This window comes from Apium graveolens, chromosome 2 (assembly GCF_009905375.1).
Source record: "Apium graveolens cultivar Ventura chromosome 2, ASM990537v1, whole genome shotgun sequence".
In the NCBI taxonomy this organism is placed as follows: Eukaryota; Viridiplantae; Streptophyta; class Magnoliopsida; order Apiales; family Apiaceae; genus Apium; species Apium graveolens.
The window spans coordinates 10,779,389-10,803,838 of NC_133648.1; the positions used below are offsets into that span (position 1 = coordinate 10,779,389).

At 33.6% G+C, this 24,450-nt stretch overlaps 2 protein-coding genes across 3 annotated transcripts; both read right to left on the minus strand.

Moving 5' to 3' along the window:
- Positions 1 to 1,537: 1,537 nt before the first annotated feature.
- LOC141706928 (uncharacterized) lies at positions 1,538 to 4,691 on the minus strand. The gene is made up of 2 exons (XM_074509822.1): positions 2,068 to 4,691; positions 1,538 to 1,944 (listed from the first exon to the last, which is right to left on the minus strand). The coding sequence occupies exons 1-2, from the start codon at positions 4,490 to 4,492 to the stop codon at positions 1,646 to 1,648; spliced, it is 2,724 nt and encodes a 907-aa protein (XP_074365923.1). The 5' UTR covers positions 4,493 to 4,691; the 3' UTR covers positions 1,538 to 1,645.
- A 1,860-nt stretch (positions 4,692 to 6,551) lies between these two features.
- LOC141705807 (protein ENHANCED DISEASE RESISTANCE 2-like) lies at positions 6,552 to 20,635 on the minus strand. Of its 2 annotated transcripts, none has more exons than XM_074508697.1 (22): positions 20,369 to 20,635; positions 18,899 to 18,973; positions 18,677 to 18,730; positions 18,422 to 18,487; positions 17,840 to 17,898; positions 17,342 to 17,418; positions 16,361 to 16,480; positions 15,852 to 15,886; positions 15,048 to 15,148; positions 14,888 to 14,983; positions 14,269 to 14,333; positions 13,518 to 13,589; positions 12,353 to 12,517; positions 11,519 to 11,739; positions 11,109 to 11,169; positions 10,782 to 10,951; positions 10,329 to 10,430; positions 9,241 to 9,288; positions 7,996 to 8,139; positions 7,353 to 7,448; positions 7,141 to 7,242; positions 6,552 to 6,943 (listed from the first exon to the last, which is right to left on the minus strand). In XM_074508697.1, exons 1-22 carry the CDS (start codon positions 20,567 to 20,569, stop codon positions 6,851 to 6,853), a joined length of 2,223 nt encoding a protein of 740 aa, XP_074364798.1. In that variant the 5' UTR covers positions 20,570 to 20,635; the 3' UTR covers positions 6,552 to 6,850. The 2 variants fall into 2 exon arrangements, with proteins under 2 accessions (XP_074364798.1, XP_074364797.1); XM_074508696.1 differs by having other exon boundaries at positions 16,358 to 16,480.
- Positions 20,636 to 24,450: the final 3,815 nt, after the last annotated feature.

A 24,450-nucleotide genomic window follows, 5' to 3' on the forward strand; every position in this document is an offset into this window, starting at 1 on the left:
CTCCCTACTTTGAACGCAGGGGCAGTTATACATTCATATTACTCTCCACAGATCCCCGCTCTAATCGAGATATATTGAGTTTGTTTGCTTTTAGTTGACTAAAAATTGATAAAACTTTTTAATTGACCAATGTTCTCAAAGTATTAGTGATAGTCATTTGTAGAAAAAAAATGACAAAAATAACTTAATTTTTTTACAAAATAGCGACTTTCAAAAAAATGGCCAACTATAGCCGATTTAATACATGACCGGTGAATGCGTATTACTTCTATGCATTTGTGCTGGTGCCTGCGGCTGACTGCAAAAAAATAAAGGCATAATAAACGGAAAATTTGTGGGGACATGGTGAGTACTCACGTGGGATTGTCCGGTCCTATTTTTTTCGTGAATGTAGATAAACTACTAATAATATGTAATAATAAGAATACGCATTTAACAAATGCATATTAAGTCTATCTACTATCCAAATGCGCATTTTGTGTTATGTATTTTGCAATACCTTCACCTGAAATGCGTATAATCAATTATTTCAATCGAAGATGCGTAAATCTAATTACTTCGTTATCATATACGTATTTGATCGCCTAAAATTTGCCATATTTTATAAACAGGTTAGTCTCGTGAAGTTTGTTTAGGTAATCGGTTATATCCGTTCATTATCCTAATTTGTAATGGTGTTGTGGTAACAACTTGCAAGTAGCTGAACCGAGAAATATAATCATCATATAAGTTATCGTAATTTTATTTTTCTTCCAGCATCACGTGCTTGATAATTCTTTTCCCATAAATTAAATTAACCTGCAATTAATAAACATCGTATAGGCTATCGTAATTTTCCCATGAATTTCATTCTTAATTTGATGAATCATACCGTGTAAATACTGGTCAAAATGAGCCTAGTTGCACGTGCCAATAACAGTAAATGCACAAAAAAATATCAAAGATATAAAATTCATTTCATCAAACAGTTTAAAGTAAAGTTATATTCGTCATAGTTGGATAGAAGAAAAGTATCATCTACAACAAAATTTCAACCAGTGGAAATGGTATAATGTGTTGCTTCATTTGTCAAAAAGCATTTTTAACAGAAGTTTAATTCTTGGAGTTGGAGTGAAGAAAAGTATTATATGCCTTTTGGATAAATTGCAATGAGTACCAACGAATAAAACTTGCAACGAATAAAGGTTGCAATTAAAGAAGAAAATGGAATATTACAAAAAGTTGGGTCCTCTAAGGATTCCAGAACATTATTGGCTGCTACTCCCTCGGTCCCTTCCAATTATGGGACCAATTATTTACATTTCTGAAAAAGTGTCCGGTACGTATTTTAAAGTGCATAAAAAATATAGTTATGTAACTTATTTTTACAATTTTTTTTTCTGAATAAAAGTTAAATGTTTTAATTTTTATTCAGAAAAACAAAATTGTTAAAAAAATTTACAAAACTATACTTTATATGCACTTTAAAATAAGTGTCGGACGCTCTTGTAAACAATTGAGAGGGACGGAGTATTATAAAAAAAACACTCTACTAAGATGAACACAATAATGCATGATATATAAATCCACTCTAATGCAAATAACAACCCTCACTAGCTATTCAACTATTGAAACATTACTATATGTAAAAAAACTAGACATGGTTTCATGATTTTAAGCCTGATAGGAGTTTCAGAACATCTTGCATTGATGGTCTATCAGATGATCTTGTTGTGGTGCAACGCAGAGCGATTTCAGTGACCAAATCAATCTCCTCTTGCAGTGACTTTGAGGATGCAGCTTCATTGTCGTCGTAAATCTCTTTCAAAATAGCTTCTTTTTGTTTTTTCCGGATGCTCTCTCCTGCATTTTTCATCCTACCATTTGTTATGATTTCCAGAATAATCTCTCCAAAGTTGAATATATCGATGTAGAACTCCTCTTTATTGGCTCCGCTGAATTCATCTGTTCAAGGAAAATGGTTAGATGTTCACCAGCAATTCCAGAATTTGATTATGTACAAAAAAAATGAATTCCATGAAAACAATCAACTAAAATTTAAGTTTGTTATAAGTGAATGAGTTATACCTTGTTTCAACCAATACATTGTTGCAGCATTGAAGCCACCAGTCAGTTGAGCTAAATGTTTGATACCATATTCAGCCAAACGCGGTTCCATATTTTCATCAAGAAAAATGTTACTTGCCTTGAGATCTCCATGAAACACAGCTGGTGAACAATCATGATGTAGAAAACACAATCCCTTAGCAATCCCGGTCACAATTTTAGACTTAGACGCCCAATCTCTCTTCGTTATCATTTTTTCAGTCAGATTTCCGTTTGGCAAGTATTCATACAATAAGTAAGCCAGATTGTTATTGTAACAGCAGCCTAACAATCTTGTTAGATTCTTGTGCCTTGTGTTTCCTATCCTGTCTATAAACGCCAACACAAACTGCGATCTCTTGGTTTCCCATTCTAATTTCTTCACCAGAACTGTTATTCCAGTAGGCAGAACTGCTTTGCAAATTGAACCTGACAGTGCTGGCATAATTTCCATGGTCTCTGTAGAGTTAAAACTCTTTAAAACATCGTTTGCTGTGAATTGCGGAAGGCCTCTGTAGGAGATCATTTTCCAATGACCTTGACTTCCTCTTTTACGATACAATATTCCAAACAATGTTAGTGTAAGTAGAAGAACTACTACTGCACAGGTTATAAGAATCCATGCAATCTTCTGTGTTCTTCTACTTCCTCGTTCCAGTCCACTTTCATTCTTATGACATTGTCTTAAGGGAGCTCCGCAAAGCTTTGGATTTCCAATAAATGAACTAGTATCCATCAATCTAAAGACCTTTTCTGAAGGAATTGAACCCGATATATCATTGAAGGACACATTAAGAAGTTTTAAACTTCCACATCTGAGTATACTTGTTGGTAAAGTACTTGAAAGACGATTTGTATTCAATTCGATAACAGATAAAGATTTACAAGAATGGAATGGTGGAATCTTGCCTGTGATGTTGCAAGAGGAAGCAGAGAAATTTTGCATAAGTGGCATAGACCATATTTTTTCAGGAATTGTACCACCTAACTCTAAATTATTAGACACATTGAAGTACTGAAGATTAACAGCTTGAGATATACCAGTAGGAATCCCACCAGTGAACCTATTTCTTGATATATCTATGTAACTGATATCAGAAAGCTTATTAAAATTCAGAGAAATAGCACCTGAGAATGAATTGTCTTCAATACGAAGGCGAACTAACGAGGAGCAATCAGAGATTGATGGAGACAGTCCACCTGAAAAATTATTCGAAAACAAAATCAACTTGGTTAACTGTCCTGCAGCACATATATCAGGTGGAATGAGGCCTGTTAAATTGTTTGTGGAAACATCAACCCATTTGAGCTTAGAAAATCTTCCCAAATCTTGAGGAACTGACCCGGAAAAGTAATTGTTCCATATAAGAAGAGTATCGAGATTCTTGAGTTGTGCTAAACCTTCTGGGACAGAACCACTCATGCCATTATACATTAGACTTAGCAGTCTGAGATTCCTCAGCTCAGAGAAGCTATTTGGAATTGGTCCAGATAGCAAGTTATCAGAAAGATCCAAGCTTGTAAGAGCTTCAATTTTGCCAAATTCATATGGAATTTGACCTGAGAGCTTGTTTCTGAAGAGGAAAAGAGTGTGAAGTTTAGTCAGGTTGCTGAGATAATTAGGCAGTGTCCCAGAGAGATTAGCACCTGCAATATCAAGATACTGGAGCTCACTCATGTTACCAAATTGCCATGGAATGCTTCCTTGGTAGGAATTGTAACCAATTTCCATATGTGTCAATGTTTTCAGCCTTCCTAGTTCTGGTGGAAGACTGCCACTGAGATAATTTCCAGCTAAATGTATAAACTCAAGGCTCTGAAATGAGCCATATTCAGATGGGATTGGTCCACTGAAATAACTCCCAGCAAAATTCAGAACTTTAAGTGCTGAAATTTCCGAGACATCGACAGGTAATTCACCTGAGAAGCTGTTGCTGAAGGCATCAAAAGTGACCAGGTTCTTGAGCTTAGAAATCCCACTTGGAAACTGACCAGAAAAATTGTTTCTGCTGACATCCAAGACTTTTAGATTGGTGAGATTAAAAATACCCTCAGGGAGCTCTCCAGAGAATAAGTTGTAACTGATGTTAAGTTCAACAAGATCATTGAGTAAATCAAAATTCAATCTTGATATCTCACCACCAAGATTCTTCATTGACAGGTCTAAACCAGTGATGACAGTAGAGTTACTGTTACATATCACACCAGTCCATGAACAAGCATGGATTTTTCCAGGTGGGCTTTTAGCAGAAGACTCAAACCAATCACTCAAACTATTGGAACCATCAATGAGCTCTGCTTTCAAGTTCAAAAGGGACACTGAAATGGGATCAAGAACTGAAAATGTGGTCACAAACATGGAGCAAAACAAGAGAAATTTGAGGTAAGAAAAATGGAGTATCTCCATTGGGATTTGCAGTAGGAGAAGCAAGAAGAGAGAAGCATAAACTGATCAAAATATAAAACTGGAGCCAAGATAAAAATGTCAGCTTTTAAAACTTTTGTATACATGTAAACAAGAATGCATGGGAAATAGAGAAAGCTTATCATGGCATCAAGGGGATTGACTAACAGTAAATTTTCAAGAAAATTATTGGAAGCAAAAGGGGACCATGAGTTAGATATTGTAGTTGGATGATGTTTGCCATTAAGAATAAACTAACTTTTCTTTATTCTTGAAAGCATCTCTTTTCTTACTTTTTGTAACTGAGAATCCAATAAGTTTGTAGCAGTGTAAACACTAATCAACTTGAAAATTCTCATATTTTAGGACGTACTTTAAACAATCATTAGTCAAAGTTAATGAAAAATAAAGGTGATTCGTGTGGACGTTGGAGAGTAATTATTAGTCAAGATTAGTGTCTGAATCATTGGCAGTAGTAAGGAATAAATGTGAGATTGAGCACTGATTATACAACTTTATATTTAAATATGCAAGGACTCAAATCCTCCGACAAATAATTGTTGCAACATATTTGTAATTGATAAGAAGCAAAGTAAGCATGATAACAATAGATAACCCCATAATATTAATTTAAATAATATGTGTTACTCTCTATCGCTGATAATAGCGATATAAAAAGTCATAATGATCATTTATCAAGTATCCCAAACCAAATATAGTATCCCAAACCAAATATAAGTATCTCGCATTTGTTAAGTATCCTGAACCAAATATAAGTTACCCTCAACATGTGGAAGAAAGATTAGAGTTTTGAATTTTGTTGGGGGAAGGAAGTTAATGAGATAGGTAAAAGATGCAGAAAAAAGCAGCTGTTCACTTTTTCTACTGCCATCACCTTTTATCATAAACTGACATGAGGCTTGTCAGTGTAACAGTGTTTATAGTAACCTTCAAGTGTTTCTTTTTTACTTTGCTAGCTTAGTTCATGTTATCACCTTCTTTTCAACAAAAAAACTTACAGACTTACAGTTGATAACTCTGCTACTCTTGTATTATATACAAGGTAAAGTGTATAATTTTAGAATAACAAAACTTGAATGAATCATAGAGTTACCAGTTTAATAATTTTGCAGTGACAAGAATCCACCGATAATAATTAGCTCAGTCCAAGAAGTTATAATTATCACAGGACACAAGCTGTTGTCCTTAAGTTTTCATTTCAAATGAAACACAATCACACTGATATATTCTCTATTGTTAGCAGGCAATGCATTCATTGTTGTCACAAGTGTTCTCTTTGTACCCGTGAATGCAACGTATCTATTCAATTTATTGTTTGCATTCATGGTTATTACCTTACAGTAAATCGAAGTTCAAATTTGTCGGGAATAAAGCTAGTGTAGAAGTACGTTCGGTTAACACATAATGAAAATTTAGTCAAAAATAACACAAGTGTAGGAGCACGTTCAATTAATAAACAACGGTACCTAAAGAACTTTCATTAATGTAAAACTAATTCATTAATTATTTAACAACTATATAATGTGGAACATATTTTGCATGTGAAGAAGACAAGCACAAATAAAACATTTTGGAGTGAGAATAAACATATTCTCTAATTCTTCTCCAAGTACAAGCAGAAAAAGGATTAACAGATGCATGTCTAACAACTTTTTGAACACTGTATATAAACCAATATGACAAACTACAAAAATGTTGTTGTTAATACAGTGCAGTAGGTGAATAATTTAAAAGTGATGCAAATTTAGCAAAAAGATGAAATGGAAAAGAAGGGAAGATGGAGATTGATTGAAAATTGCAGACAACAAAGTGACAAGAACAGCACACCAACAATATCCAACATCAAATTTCATTACTTTAAGGATTATTTGAAAGATAGCAATCTTCTTGCTAAGAATTAATTATATAACTATAATATGCATGATTGTGAAAATCGGAAATCAGAACTACACGGTTTAGGAACCGAAAACAGATCCAGACACATGAAACCTAATATTAGAAAACAAAGAATAAACTAATGTAAGTTATCAACATGTAAACATAGAACAACAAATGTTTTAGTTGTGTATAAATCGAAACTCCTGGTAGAATCAGTCTCCTACAAAATTAAGAAAGATCCTTTGAGCACCCAAGTCCAAGAATAATTGTAAGGAAGAAGCTAAACAAATTGATGCAAGGAATAAAGGCTTTGTTTCTTCTTTACATGAATTACAATTTAACATTTTCAGGCATTACATAAACAATCATTACTGCAACTACTCGCATATAGGATTACAAAGATATAGCTCTGGGGCAGCAATGGACTAATACAATTTTGTGTCAAAAATATCTATCTGACCTTCAATCCTTAAGAGTTATAGCAGACTCAGGTGTTACATGACTAAGCCTTACAGTGCCAAGAATATATTCAGGCAATTCTTCCTCTTCCTGTCCCTGCACATGCAATAGCCGTTGTAAACATCTATCCACTCGTGTAATTGCAGAAAATGTAGTAAAGGAATCACATATTAGGAACTTCATTAAAATTCATTGGTGATAAACTCGAACAATTCAAATTCTCTTTTTCACGAATAACACAAGATATAACGTATATGCACAAGCAAAAGAAGGACAAAGAGGAAATGTAAGACCTCTATCAAGATTGCAAGATCAACAATTAGACTTGTTACATATCCAAGGACAAGGCCAATGACGCTCCTTGCTACGGATGATGAGCCAATATCTACATCAATCTGCACACGTGATACTCTCGTCTTAAGGCCCTTGCCACCCAAAAGATACGATATACATTTGCAGAGTTCTTGAATCTGACAAGTGCTAGAACATGCTAAAGTTTGACTACCTCTAGAAAATTGTCCTGTCTCAAGTATATGCAAGTTACTGCTTTTCCGAGCAAACAAGCTTTTGTTCCAACAGCACGCTTAACCATCCAGTATCCCTGTTCATTTTATGAAATAATCAATACCACACGTCACAATTAACGGAATTGTAAAAACTAACACATCAAACAATTTTTTAAATACACAGGATGGCTCTGGTCCTCTGGTGAATAGTGTATAAATAGAATGATTAATGCCCTTTATATAATTTTAAAAAGTAAGGAATAATGTTTGTGGATTTTGAAAATTCACAAATGACCAAATTCCATATGTAAAATGACCAAGTCAGGAATGAGACCAAGGTTTTGATAGTGGAGACAGTCATAAATGTTAGGAGATATTGCATTAATACTGAATTGTGTCACAACAGGAGAAGATAATTTATCCAATTTTCAGATGTACTAGCAACATGTTTAGTAATGAAAATCTGTACTACTACACTTTACTATTTATGAATTTCTCTCTCGCATCTGGCAGCATCAAGTTCTTGACTTTCAGGAAGCATCATTTTGGAGGGGGGGGGGTGTCTTTTTGTACAAATGTACCGTGGTGGTAAAAAACGGAAATACGGAAATCATGGATTTATTTCGTTACTACTTGAGTTACCTCAATTATACTTGGAATAAGTTTAAATCTTGAATCACGGAACGCATCACTCCCATCGACAAATCGACCCAGCAAAGAGTTCTCCTTTACAGGCCTCTCAGCTGCATAATAGAGAACCAGACTATAGTTTGGCCTAGCGGGAACCTGAAAATACAATCCAAGAGTTAGGGTAAAAATACAATCCATTACTGCTGGTACATTGTCTACATTGAATGGTAAAAGGAGCTTTGCATATGTTAAAACTATTAATAACTTTCACAACTTATAATAAATCAAGAGCCAAATTATAATCAAGGTTGATAGAGCACAATAAGAAACCAAAAGCAAAATAATTGTTTATTTTGTCGGCCTACAAATATCACATGTTTAGCTGATGTGTGAATTCTGTTCTTCTGTCTACACTATAACATGATACCACATGACTCTCTCTATCTCAGACACACATATTACTAATTATTTAGATTAAAAAAGCGGACAAAGTTTTCCAGGCTATCCGCTACTCAGTATGCTGGCTAACTTTGTATGTTTGGAGTGTTCTGTGTGTTAAACGCTAATTACAAAAGAAACATTGTTCATGATACAAACACAATTGATATTGGTATTAGTCGTTGGTAGTAATGCTCATGGTTTTGATATGATGGTTGCTCCAACACCTGAGTTCATGTATTGAAGTTATAACCATCAATATTACTCATTGGTAGTTATTCTTAAAGTTTGTTTGCACATGTCTACTTGACTTGCAGTCACCACTGACTATCCGATAAACATGGTGCTACAGGATGTAAATTTTTTTGGTCAAAAATCGGTAATCTTGCATAATGTGGAGCAAGAAGCAGAGTTATGTGGCTAGATATAGAATTGGTGGTTCCTATGCCATGTGTAATAACCAAGCAGCTCTCCGTATTCCTCCCAACTCCATCCAAGTTTTTCATGATGGAAGATAGAACTAGAGATATATAGATTGATCATTTAGGCTTATCTCCGAGCAGCGACTATCACTACTAATCATCTGAAGAACCTAGATCGACTTACATAAAAGAAGCTACATCATTCTCTCTGTTTTTTGACACTTCTACAAGTACTTGATCTTTGTTCCAACTTCCAAGAGCCATTAATATAACATTAACCTCTATAACTAAAAGGCATGAATTAATATATTTTTCAAATAATAAATTTAGCAGAGAGAGAGAGAGAAGCATAATATATATTATGCAAAGAGAGAAGCATAACAAATTTTATGCATACCTGAAGGTTAAACACAAGGACAAATGGAAGTTTTTTTCCAGCTTCTGACTGTAAAAATATTATAACCAACGTAAGATTCAGTAGAAGATCTTATAAAAGTAAAACTCAGATACCTGGAATTCAAGTCACAATATGCATTCCAAATTTCCAACTCTAACTTAAGTTAAAAAGGATGTTAATGGGCAACACAAGTCATGATAAAGAAAGATTGTTTGTTATAGCAATTAAAGATAGTTTTTTCGCTAAAGTTTTGTGCATTAAAAAAGAAGATAGTATTTGGTAATTAGCAAAAGAAGATCACGCGTAGCAAATATAAAGACAGCACTTGTTAGGAAAATACTCCAAATGCTAAAAGAGGTCTAGAGTTCAATTTAGTACTTGTTATCACCTGCAAATAATACCTTCTCATACCCTATGCAGTAAAAGAAATCATCTCAATCGTTGATATCTGCAGTTAATTCACCATTGCTGTCTTATTACTGTATTCATAACAACTTTTTGCTCAAAAAATTAATTTTAAGTTTATTTTTACGTCTTATTTCTTTGGCTCAAAATTACAGTAGATTCCTGTTCATTAAACAGATCCAACAACCCTTGATAGCTCAGCTGGGAAAGGATCAAGATATAAACGGGTAGCAAACTTAATAATTAGAATTAATATAAGGTCTTCTTGCTGGTAATTAGTACGGATAAAGTTACATAAGAACGACAATTTATGTAACATTATTTCATACTGTAACATCTTTAAATTGAGAAGAATTGACTGAAGTTCAGTTCAAAAGTTATCATCAATCTGAATAAGATCACTAAACATCAGTACACCCTGGTAAAGTATATCAAAGAGAATGAAATACAGAAAATGAAATGTATCAGAGAGTAAAGGGTACGAGATGAGGAGAGAGTGTCAAGGACCCTGTCTCTTTTGCAAGCCTAATTAAAAAAGAAACCCTACAATTCTAGACATGACCTAAAGACGCCAAACCAGAGAGCAAAGGGAAAGGATATTGGATCTTGATACTGTTTCATAATTCAATATATTAATTTGTTAAAAGCTTTTCAATCACATTAAAGTTTAGAATTTAGATTACCTGAACAAGAGAACTGGGATGCAACGCAATGTTATTGACGGGATTATCGATCTTGATCCAGTCAACAGCTATAAGCTTAAGAAGAGGATCTCCTCCTGCTATCTGGAAAGAGGTTATATCATGGATGTTATGAAATTCTCAAAGCAACATATCAGTAATGTATGCATCTTAACCGAGGGAAAGAAAACTTATCACAAAGCTTACTCATCGATTAGTCAAAACTGTCAAAAGTCAGATTAATGATTTTGTAAGACTTGCAAAACAAGGTTAGGTAATCTGCTAATATTCCAGCAAAAAGGACTACACTGTGCACTTCATTCTGACATATTTGCAAACTTTAGTAGTTTTAAAGAGTAACTGCTGGTAAATAATCTTCAAATACTTGCCATAATGGACAAAGATTTATCAGATCTCTTTAAATTTTTTTATTATCTATAATCAGTAAGTTCTCACCTTGGAATTATCTTTCTTATATGTTTTCCCCCTGATCATAAATCCAGAACCATTGGGAGATGACCAGCAGTCTCTATCAGCCTCATCATTCTTAAGGCGCATGGAACCTTGAAAGTCATGAGGATCAAGAGCAATCGGATCGGCACTTGTATAAAATTCCCTAATGGCATCTGCAGCAGTGCCAAACAGTAAACTGAAACACTCGATACAATAACTCAAAACTAACAAGTTCAGGTAAGTGCACTGCAGTAAATTATGGCATTCCTTAGCCATGTTACTCTAAATGATCCCGCTTACACTGCAAATCTTTAAAAAAGAACCAGTTACCTGAAGTTCTAGGCGATTTTGCAATTGACATTGAATCAGTATCCAGATTCACTGTGTTGCCCTGCCATTAATAATGTGACATCATAAAATATAAGTAACTCCCAGAGTAAAATAGGGATAGGGGTACATTATTATTAAATTATCTCCAAATTTGTAGAGAATGAATCTCAAGAGTGGTACATCAATTCATTTACTGGAAGATGTTAAACTTCAATGCACCACTAACTCGAATGAGCAATGCCTGAATTGAACTGACATAAAAAAAATTGGTAGGAGCATCGAAGTAAAGGTCTAGACACTCTTGGGCCTACAATCAGGTTCTTCCCATTTTTGTTAGCCCTTTGTCTTGGCCTATGCTTTTATTGTTGTCCGCATTTATCATGTGTATCATGTAAACAGGCTTTAGTTACCTTACTATTAAGTTCTACTTCATTATCACTATCATCATCTGATGATGATGATGATGATGACGATGACAATGATGAATCAGTACCAACAGCATCATGGAACTCATCATTCGCTTCTCTATTGACAAACTCGCCATTTGGTGGAGACAAACCAGAACCTTTTGAATCCATGACAGCTGTTTTTGCTTCATGTGCAGATCTTGCTCCAATGTATGCCCTGAGACCTGAAAAATCATCACTATTAAAGCATGAAGATAGAAAGCTTTAATGCAACAGGATCTGGCATTCTGGATGTATTTGTTCAAGAGCATCTGACATCCAGTAAAGTATTTTCCTAATGGCTTTATTGGATTAATAGACTGTACTTCCTCGTACTTCTTACTAATTAGTAACTACAATTTTTGCTTCAACCCAAAGAATGATAAAGATGAAATTTCTGTTTCTTGGCAAATTCGTTGTCAATATAATTAGTTTTGTCAGCAAATTTCAATACTTCTCTATAACTTCCCCAATTTAAATGTGAATAAAAAGGCTAATTCTAACAATCAAAGCTTTAATTTAATAATTAGTTCTGTGTTACATGTACTTCAGGGTAATGGCCAACAACTTTTAGCTTAATGTCAATGGCCACACTGCTACTGCGAGATTTTAAAACATGTCTCATGCTCACAGGAGCTAACATAGATTTGTCCAAAGATATCTACGACATATCTGCAATTCCCAGTGAGACTAAGTGAAAGTCCATTCAGATAATGAATTAAATTTTTTAAGGAACATATTACTTTGGGATCTCAGAATTCGAAAACTGTGAACTCAAAATGTCAGGAATGAACTGACCTGAAACTTGGCACAACAATGCATAAGGAACAGATTTTTCAAACTTCGAGCTTTGATTATTCTTCCACCCAAACCATCCTTCAGCATTTATCTCTAGCATTTGGGTCGCAATACATCTCGGATGAACGGACGATGAGTTTATATTTCTGATTTCCCAAGTAGAAGCTACAATGCAAGATTTGAAAACTATAAGAAATACGTACAAGTATAAGTTAATATGAGTTTCAAATAATTGAATTTAATTATGTACAATATCTAAAAGTAAACAACAAATTGGGAATGTTTCAACACTGTACAAGAAAATTTTCTTTTACCAGAATTTTTAAAAAATAAATAAATTAGGACATGTAGAATAACATGGTCATTCATACTAAATTACTAATCATGCAACGATACATTTGACAGGTAATTGACCTTGAATTTACTTCAAATATGTGTTGCAGATCCTTAAGATGATTATTCTGCATGATAGGTCCTACAGCGAGCAATATGCAGATCACAGTACCCTCCCCAACCCCTTTCCGTTTTCTCACTAATGAATTAGACGATTTTAAGTGGTTTGAGTGTGCCCTCGCAAGTAAGTGAGCCGTACACACACATCTGGAAACCTCACTATTTATTTTAATTTATAGTAATATGCCTGATATATACTCCAATATAGAACCTACTCTTACTCAAATAGAGAATATAAAGAGTAAACCAATATCCACATAAATGGTCCATGTTAGAACCTGGGTTTATTCACAAAAGAGAAGTTGAGATAAATGAACATTAACTACAAGCAAGAATGAGCAAAAATCTACTAAATAGTTTCTAGGCCAGTTAATATTTCGGCACAGCTAAAATTTAGACATTATAAATGAAAAACTAGTCAAAACTTCTCCGACAAATAAAGGTGCTGCTCAGAAAATGGTAGGACTATCTTGCACTTTGCTGCATTGAATGGTTAAAAATATGCACCATTACAGTAACGATGTTTGGAACATCCTATTAACTTATAAGTTAACTTTTTTGGTGAAACTTATTTTCAGACACAGTATATTCAAATAGTATTGCACATGGATAGTAAGAAAGCTAAGCAACAACTGCAGATACTTGCATGCTCTTTAAACTAAATTAAAAAAAAAACTATGCCATGTTTTTATCAGCAAATGGTGTTTCATACGATTGATTTTTGTGCGGCGATAACCCGATTTTGGCGGACGCTTCTTATGCACAGCTGGGAAGTGCAAAATTGCTGCAACAGCAAAAGCACAATGTTTATCAGGGAACACCAAACACTTTGTAAGTTAAAAAACTTAGATAATGCCACCTTCTCCCTATAATGTACAGAAACATAAATTCTACGCTTGGACAAGTGCACAACTTCAAATATTATTTAGCTTCTCAAATTAACAAATACTTGATTAACATTCAAATCTTCTTTTATCCAAATAGGAATAGAGATTATCCTAATGGTGATTTGTTAACATAACAGAATTAATGTAGCTTTGATATACAACCACAACGATTCTTTTTCTTGATGCACAAATGTATGTGTCGCTTGTTATGACAATATGTAATCTGTAACATAAAAATAGCAGTCTATTTTTTTTTCCTTCAAAAAAATTCTTTAGAACAGATTAAACTACAGTAAATAATTTAGTACAATATCAAATTTACAATATTGCCTCACCCTCTCCAAACATACAATAAGCACCAACCATTAAGCTCACTAGAAGGAGGGAACACTATACATGTCATAAGTCAAAGTTGAGATCATAACATGATGCTAAAATGATAAAATAGATGTCCCTTAGCATCTTACACTTCTGATGTTATTACAGCATTCAAGCAACAGCTGACAGTCCGTCAATAATAGCTGAAATTAAAATTTCCAAATAATTCAATAAGGCGTGAACAGTAGGGGTACTTACTATATGTTCCATCTTGTCCACGGAACCATTGCCTAGAGAACACAAAATCTCTCTTTGATGTCCACCTACACAATGCAAATAGGCACAAATAGATAACACGGGGACGGGATTACTAAAATATTAATTTGAACAATAAAAAGCAAAAAGGATGTAAAACATTGACAGGAAGATGAAGATCATTTCTTCAATGATAGCATTTGCATTTGGTTTTAGATTGCTTCTAAGAAATTACTTTTAAATAAAACTTAATCTGAATTCTAGTTTCTCTAATCTAGTTGTAAGCCGGACGCAGAAGGAATGAGATTCAGGATAAAATACTTTTACAGGCCAATGGAATCTTTGTGTTCAAAACCCTAACTCAAGTACTGTTCGCAAAAGATACATAACTAAACCTTTTTAAGTAGATACGAGAAATGGGCTGTGAAAAAAGGGAATGATCAAATAAAATGCTATTCAGTAAATTAGGTACATATCAAACTAAATAAATTACTAGATAGGATTTTTAATTATAATCAAGGAATCTAACTTCAGATAGCCACAATTGTGCACCTCTAGTATTAGAAAACCCCCTCATGGTAGCAATCTATACAGTGAGTAATATTTGTATATAAGAAGTTACCTAGTTAGATATCTCGGGTCATATGTTCCATAGACTACATCATAATGTCCATTTAGAGAATCAACCAACTCCAGGTCCCCTGTCAAAATATCCCACCTGCAGAGATTATTAGTCATATAAATACAAGTAGTTTAAGTATGTGCAATAAAGGGTAACATACTCGTATCTCTGTTCTCGATCAAGGTTTAAAACCACTTCAAAAACAGAATCTGCACTTGCATCAATAACACCAACAGCCTTGACAAGCACACCTTTACCATTCTACAAAATATGCATTATGCAGTTTAATTAAACTAATAACTAAAAAGCCATTTAGAATTAGAATATACATATACTTTAGAGGGAGAATAAAAATGAATACAAATTAAGATATAATGCATGGTCTAACGATACAGATACAACGGAAATGAAATGTTTCTGATTTTTTTATTCTGGTCTAGTCGCAAAGATACAAATCTGCTTACTCATGTGAAGCCCCAAGTAGATTAGTCTATGGACCTGCTTTTCTTTTCATTGAGTAATATATTACAGGTAATGTTGCCAACAGTCAGCCAGTTGTCTCAGGTTCAGACAAAGGTGGAAGTTCACATTGTGCACAAACAAAAAGGAGCAACACAAAATCCCATCCCTTTCCTTCCTGTACATATGTCTGATTTTTTCCGGTTTGCGAAGCATTATGGGGTTTCTAATTAATTTCATTGTTCATCGATTGCATTTTTTTATACATGCTTTACGGACTAGTGTATTTTTAAGAGGCTTATTTTGATGAACAGTTCAACAACTATTAGTCTGAAGCATCATATTACTTATTCCTTAACATGTTTTTACTGTTGCCGAGCAACAATTTGGGCTCATCACTGACCCAAGGATGCTTAACTGTGAAGGTAAACATAACATTATTGATATAGAACTGACAATGACTACTATGCGCTAAACTACTCGCATGATAACAATTAGAATATACCTTATGCCCTGCTACGTCCTCAAAGATTCTGACACCTGAAATGTGAAAAAAAAAACGGAGACCAAACAATCAGAACAAGTATTCCAACAAGCTAACACAAGAAATAGAAATTACTATGTCACTTCTACTTCTACACGTTGAATGCAATGGAATGGAGTTAGCCATTGGACTTTCAGGAATTAATAACGGACACTTAATTGAGCTAATAGACCATACACAAAAAACTCCTGAAGAATGTCATTTTTTCCAACACCCGTTTGCCGTAAAATATTACTTCCAAAAAATATTAATACTAAAAAACATTTACAAGGATGCATAAATTTAATTTATTGGCCTATTTTGGTCCTTATTAACTAGTGGTTGAACCAAATAAACTCATTCTCAAACTCAGACGAGCTGCGATTTGCTACATAAATCCTCAGCAGACAGCATCAAATTTGATGCTTGGGAAGGAAATACCCTACCATGATGAGATTCATCTATAAGGTTAAAGAAGAAAATGTTACCACCATTAAGTGTGCGGACACATCTCCATGCATGTGCTTCAATAACATCCCCAGCATCTCCCTCAAAGTCCCCAGTAACTCTTAAGCAAGATTCCATTGGGGGACGCAGAAAGTAATCTTGACCTGCACACGGCGTAGAGAAAATCTTTAACTCTGGGTGAACTGGCCACATATGACACTTAAACATCATACTATTTCAATTATACAGGCACATGTAAAAGCAAATAACAATTTAATTTGAACAAACTTAAAAAGGAGATAATTTTAAATCATTTTCAACACACGATATCAAATCTCAAGGTTGGACACCAGATTTGCTTCAAGTCCAGACATTTAGCTCTGGCACATGTTATACTCAATGACAAAAATCAAATTTTAAAAAAGATGATGCAGGAAATGATCACCAACATAGAATTTAGTATAAAATAATAAAAAAAATAAGATTTGGTGAATTAATTCTTTAAATTATGTACCCCAATGATGTTCTAACCACAAAAAGAAGAATTTGTCTAATTGCACTATATAAAAAAAACAATTCACAATAATCAATAAACTAAAATCTAACCTATCTTAAAGTAGGACAACTATATATACGCCTACTCTAGAACACTCCTAAATGATAATTCTAATCCTAAATTATTAATTCTTTTATAGAATCCATAATTGCCTAAAATCAAATCTTTCCTTTACAAATACAATCATACTCCAATAATATACACTAAAAGTGTCTTTTTTTTGTTTGCATTCCCATCATTTTCCCTTTGGAGAAAAGTATGCAATTATTCCAACGTAATGTGCATTTGATGTATAGAATACCAAACTAAAACACCTCTTTCCAGGCCCATCTCAAGTTTATTTTAAAACAAAAGAATTGAGATATAATTAATGAATCATCGTATCTTTATTAGCTAGACACACGCTTTAAATAAGAAAATGTTTTGATGCAGTACTAAGTATCACCACAAAGAGACCAAGTTGGTTCACCTTGCCCTCTGCTTATTAGCTTTTTCAAACCACGTGCATAGCGCCTTACCCTTCGTCGACGCCTTTGTAGATCAATCCTGATTAAAAGAAAAATCAAATGAGACTTGACATTTATCAAAAAAAAAACATAAGGATATTATCTGTACAAACCAAGAAAGGGTCACCAGAGCATATTTAATCTTTGTTCTCACAATCAGAGATTTAAATAGTAGCACTTTACATAATTATAGTAGTTGAAGAGCTTTTACTAGCCTTCCATTACTAACAGTAGTTCAAGGTTAGTACATCAGCTACTATTAGTGGTGGAAGGAATTGCCCCAGCAGGGCTGCTGTCATTCAAATCCGAAGTCTCTTTACTTTATTTAGTATTTATAACAATTTAAGATTTTTTTTTCATGCAATGAAGTGTTAAATCTTAATGTTATCAACATAGAAAAGCATTTGATTCATGTATACATATTTTATAATGTAAATTCATCAGAAGGAGTCTTAACATACTCGGTCTGCTCATTCAGTTTTTTTCTTGCATTACCGCCTTTTGAAAGGTCATACTCAACCTGTTCATAAAAGTAAGTAGAAGCGAACATTAAAGAAAATTCATCCTGTAAAATGACCTTAAATGAGTGCCATATATACAAGAGAAAGAGAACATAAATGATTCCTTCAACTCAATACTGTAGTTGGGAGAACTCATATCTAATCCCAATCCCAAAGATCATAATCTGTTGGTGCACTTAGTAGTTGGACTTGAAGCATATATTCTGAACAAAGGTCACGCTGAGACTGGGGTGTTACACTAGTCCAGTTTCTAAGAGTCAAATTACATAAATGCAAAACCTAGTTATTAAAACAACTTAAGGAAAAACAGTCCAAAAATAATCGCTATGATATATAACCATTGATTCTGAAGAATGCCAATCATTTCAGGATTCATTTCACTAGAAGATTATAGGATGTATCACATTGTAAGAGCACTTGTAGGATACCCTAAAACCAGTTATGATGGAAACACTAAATTGTGAACCAAGCTTAATAACACCAAAGAAAGAAGTGAAAATGCTATTTATAGTTCTGCAATACCTGTCTCTTCGCACGATCAAATGCTTCCATCCATTTTTTTGCTTCTTCAGCTGTAGTACAAGCAATCTTGCAACAATGTATAAACAATGTTCAGCAAGAAAGAACATGTTGACCAAACTGATTAAGCGAGTGGGCATCATATAAACATACTAATTTAGGTTCAGGTGATTAATTTCATAATATTCAATGGACACTTAAAATATAATAACGACAATAGCATAACTCATAATCACAGCAACAAAAGAGAGAACTTACGTCTCCCTTTTTTGACTCATCCAGGCGATTGTAGAACCTAAGAACATATGCATCCTAGGGAAAGATAAAAACAAAAAATAGTGTGAAAAGCGTTGAAGTTAATCACAAGCTCTATAATATACAGGGTAAAACAAGATAATAGCATCGTTTGTTGGCAATGAAGATCTTAAATAACTTTTAAGGAAAAGGCAAATACAAGTTAAATCAACAAAATTGCCTTACATCATGGTTAATTTTTCGATGTCCTAATTCCTCCACCATTAGTGTGTAACCTACATAACCTCTCCTTGTAGGTTTCTGCATCCAAAGGTACAAAGAATAAATCTCGAGTGGGGACATAGACATTATATTGTTTGTGCATTATCGACAAGATTGTCCTAGCATATGAGTCTAATCCACTTGCCATTAGAAATATTATAAGAAGCAGCAAATTCATAAATTCTTTTAAACAGGATGGAGGTATGAAGTTCACATAGCACTTAAAGTGAGGTGAACTACATATCTTGCAATAAATCCAATGTGAGCCAGAAATGAAGTTCATAGTCAAATCAAACTGCCAAGAAGCATGTATGATAACAGTGGTCATATATTACAGATCAAAGTACCAGAAATATGGAAAGCAAAGAACATCATTTATGTAATTTATTTTTTTCTACAAGACGCTTTTTTTTAGTTAATCGTTTTTGCAGCACGACAACAAAAATCTCACTCATCACCGCCCAAAAGGTCGTTGGATGTAAATAATGGTTGAACAATCAAAATTGACAGTTCTCTGATCAGAAAGACGCCAAGTGTCAATATTTTCAATGCTTAACAAGTTCTTTGCTATAATTTTTGAACATTAACAAACAAAACACAGAACTACGTACATTGATTAACTAATACGACAATTTGACCACATATATGTCTTACCAGGTTGCTAATATTACACATCCAAAGCAAAAATTCCCAAAATACTAATGTTGTGTTTAGCTAGGATGAATAAAATGGAAAGGAATGTAATGAAAATATATGTAGTTATTCGCATTTTTCATTCTTTCCTCCATTCCATTCATAACAACATATACTAGTATTTAGCAAAAAAAACAACATATACTAGAGCTCAAGCATTCCATTTTGAGAAGGAATGCTTTATTCCTTCCTATACCCATTCTCTTCACAATATCTATCGGGACAAATTTGCACTCACTCAAACTTTTTTCAAATCTTCTCTTTAAACTCCATTGTTGTCCATTAATTTTACTCATTCCATTCCTTTCTTCCTAACCAAACACAACATAAGTACCTGTTTGGGTAACTAGATATGCTCAAAGCTAACACGAGCATAACGATTCTGTTTGGCGACATCACTTGGGGGCGAGCTTTTCAACTAATATGATGATAAGTTAGAAGTTGGTAACAACTTTACTATTTTCCCAACTTATTTCACTAACTTCATAAGTAGATTTATCCAAACACCTCTATAAATTATTCATTTACTTATCATTTATGCGACACGCACTTATTCATTTTAAGACAAAAGTAATTTTTTTTAAGATAACCAAACTGGTCCTAAATCAAGAAGAGTCATGCATTTTTTTTAGTAGCTAGGCCAGATTAATGCTAACACCACCATTATACCATACATAAAATTTAAAGTTTCCTCTATCGAGTATCAACAAAATGCAAGGCAGAATAAGGCAGAAGACTTACAGCGCCGGGGTGTTCATGAGGATCACGTTTGAACATTTGAAGAAAAGTGCCTCGAATCCACAGGAAACGACGGTGGAAAAAATCAATTTTATGGACACCTAAATGATAAACCCATCCATAATACTCAAAAGGCTCACTACTTGCATCAGCCCCGCCACCTTTCACATTGTCCAATTTTCGAGACTCTTCAGGGGAAGTCATTGTTATATTACAACAGACATGTCCTGCATTATATCTTTTAGGATCAAAGGATCGAATTCCACGTCATACATATCTATAATCTATGCATGCATGTACATTTAAGAGAGATTGCAATGAAGAACGCAAATGTTAATTGTTTGAGGAGAAGGAAGAGAGATTTTTAGGGGTTGTTTTTTCTGATGGATGAAATTAGAGGAAGATAGAATGTGTTTAACCAAGACAATACAGTAAACATAGAATAAATAACACACACATAAATTTAAGTAGGGGTCCTGGATTGTTGTGTTTGTGTTTGTACTTTCCCAAAATGAGTCTGACACAGACACAACAGACTGGTCCGATTAACAAAACTGGTCCTGATTAACAAACAAGGTTTAAGTATCAAATCGGGCACCCAAGTAAAATATCAAATTTATTATAAATTAATTTGATCTAAAATTGGTCATTTTTCATACAATGTTACTGAGTTTCAGTTATAAATTTAAGAAATTATTAGTTTACCACTCGCTTAACGCTTAATAGCTTATGGCAAAAAAAAACGCTTAATAGCTGACTTTCTAAACCAAATCAATCCAAATCAAATATATCATGTAAAAAGTAGGGTAGGGGAGGACATGATAACTTAACATTCCCTTTATTCAAAAAAATGATATGATATACTTAACATTCCCATTATTCAAAAAAATGAATAAATTGTTGCACAAAAGACCCCACTTGTATGTGAATATGTGAAAATATAAAATATAACTATAAATAAGATACAATACACAATACAAAATATTAACTGTTAGAAGTTATTTTTATTTCACATAATAACACGTTTGATATCTCGAATTCAATCTTACTTAAAAAAAATACGCATGGAACTTCTGTTTTGAAAATCAAATGATTATATATTCAAAAATTATTCAAAGAAAATATATTCTATTTACCAAAAAAGCATTAGTAACAATGATGTATGCATCCCATAATAAAATAATAACAGAATTAAGCACAATAATAAAATGAAAATAAAGAAATAAACTCACATTTTATGCTACTTACACCTCAAAATACAAGATCCATCAATCATATAAGTCAATCAATCACTCTAATTCGACGCCTCCAAGTAGGGGTGTGCATTCGGTTAACCGAAACCGAAACTAATTTTTTTTTTGTAAACTGGAACCGAAATGGTGAAAAAAGCTCTACCGAAAACCGAACCGAATTGTATTCGGTTTTAAACCGAAACCGAGCTAATTAATTCGGTTATAACCGAAAACCGGATTTTAAAACCGAATTAATAAAAAGATGCTAGAAAATCAGAACCACTATTTTTTGGTCTATGTCTCCATATTGCGTTGTCATAATAAGGCTTCTCAAAGACCACGATGATGGGCAAATCCAGTAGCACCAAACCTACCACTCCGGTATTTGCTATAAAAACACAAAAAAGGAATTAACGAATGAGCTGAGATGTAATAGTTAGATCAGAATTATTTAGACAAAGAGGTTTTTGTTTTCTGGATAGTCAAATTCAAAGCAGCATTGTACATCTTGGCTACCAATCAACTGAAAAGAATAATGGTTTATTGCTGTATCTCAAGCTTTAAGTTTGAGTTGTGTATTATTGCAATATGTTGAAGTGTGGAAGTGCTGAATGATGTTATGTATTCGTTACAAAGTATTTTTTTTAATTGCCAAGGTTGAGAGAATTGATAGTAAAGAAAGTCAGAAAGAGAATATATTAGTATATGCATATATGTTCATCTTTTTAATAAATATTTATTATATATTATATTAATCCGGTTATTCGGTTAACCGTGGTTAATAACTGAATAACCGAATAACCGAAATATACAAATTTCTTTACCGAAAATCGAACCGAAATATGAAATTTGTTAAACCGAACTGAAATTATTTCGGTTATCCGGTTCGATTTTCGGTTAACCGAACTGAATGCACGCAAATCTAGTAAAAGTAGGTTATCCCAAGTTCTTCTCGGTTTTTCTTTACTTCTCGTATCCAGCAACACTAAACCTTACACACACCGCACTGGACTCCGAACATATCCAAATCGGCGCAAACTACATTCCATTACTTTTTTATAATAGATTTAACTTGTAATTGCCTTGTGAAAAAAGCCATGGTATATCCACAAATCCAACGTAACATCCTTATTTCCACTATCTCTAATCGTAGCTCTTGTGACTTCTTCATCGCCCAACACTCAATCCCGTACAACAAAGTCGGTCCAATCGCCACCCGATAAAATCTTCCTTTTGATCTTAAAGGGGTCTTTTTATCACACTTACTCCTGATACAATCCTCCACTTTAAACCTCCTGATTGAATACCATAAGTAATATCGACATCGATCTTACCATCTTTATAAATTATAGAATACTTGAAATTTTTCTTCGAAACTAATATATGCTCCCCAATTCTGACATCAACCCCTCTTCATCTAGTTCATTACTAAAATTTCCTCACAAGCATTCAGTTTTCGAATGACTAACCTGTAAGTCCAAATTTTCCAATGTAACTCTCCATTGTTCTAACTTCTCACTAAATACTGATCTTGTATCTTTAATAATAACTATGTCATCGGAAAAAAGTATACACCATGGTATAACATCCTAAATTTCTCCGGTGAATTCATCTATAATTATTGCGAATGAAAATGGACACCGCCATTCAAAGTCAAAAATATATTTATCAAATATCTTCCATCTTTAATTAAGAAAAAAAATTACTTATCTTAATTTTTTTGTCACATATTCAATGAATTTATTTGGAGGAGTATACATGATTAGTATGTCAATTATTATTATATCATTTTCTTAAATTAGAAAAATAGAAAGCCCCAGTTTGTACATTTATACATTTGGAGACGGCATTTGTACAACTTACATAACTATTAAAATCAAACACAGAAGTAATTATACATCATACAAATATAATGAAGAAAAATCTCCTCATATTAGTTCTGTTACAAACTGCATATAACGACTTTCTTTACTCGTTCATCAACTCTCTATCCACAAAAATACACGCACATCACATCATACTCCATTGCAGACATTCTTATTATTCAATCCAAGATCACACTCTTTTTATCTTGAACTCTAATCATGGCCTTAGTGCCCACAAACACAGAAAAATCGTACGAATTACGTACTTTTCCACGGATTAAATCATCTTCTACGTTTCGAATTGCAGTGATCGAGTTTCTTGGCAGGTTTGCGCAACTGCAACCGTATCAAGTTGATGGAAACAATGTCTACCGGGTTCGTTATAATGGCCGCAACTTATATTTGTTCGCTGTTGAAGAAACAACGCCAATGGTGTGCTTATACTGTCAAGAAGCAGGTATGTTTCTTGATATATTCTTGTGCATTCTTCATACTCTTGTCACCGTAAGTTTCTCCCGTGCTTTCTTGAAATGTTGGCCCCAAATATTACTTTTTTAATTCAAATGATCCTCAATGTCACTTTTTGAATAATTGACCCCAAATGTCACTCCAAAATGGAGTTTCGGGTGAAATTTTTGTTATTAATGAAAAACGCGATTTCATGTTCTGTTTTCAATTTTTTTTTAAAAAAAAATTGAAAACGCAACTTCAATTCGTGTTTATGGGGGCAAAACGCAATCTTAGGATGAATTTCTCATATCAACTCATTTTGGATCTGTGTTTTGATTTTTTTTTTCATCCTGGGAAAAACTCGGTTAGAAACTGCGTTTTTACGAAAAACTCATTTTAAAACGCCGTTTTTATATCCATAAACTCAAGACGAGACTGCGTTTTTGACCGAAACAATTTCTGAAATTGCGTTTTCAGCAAAAACTCGGTTTGAAACCACGTTTTTCAAGAAAAACACGAAAGGAAATTGCGTTTTTCT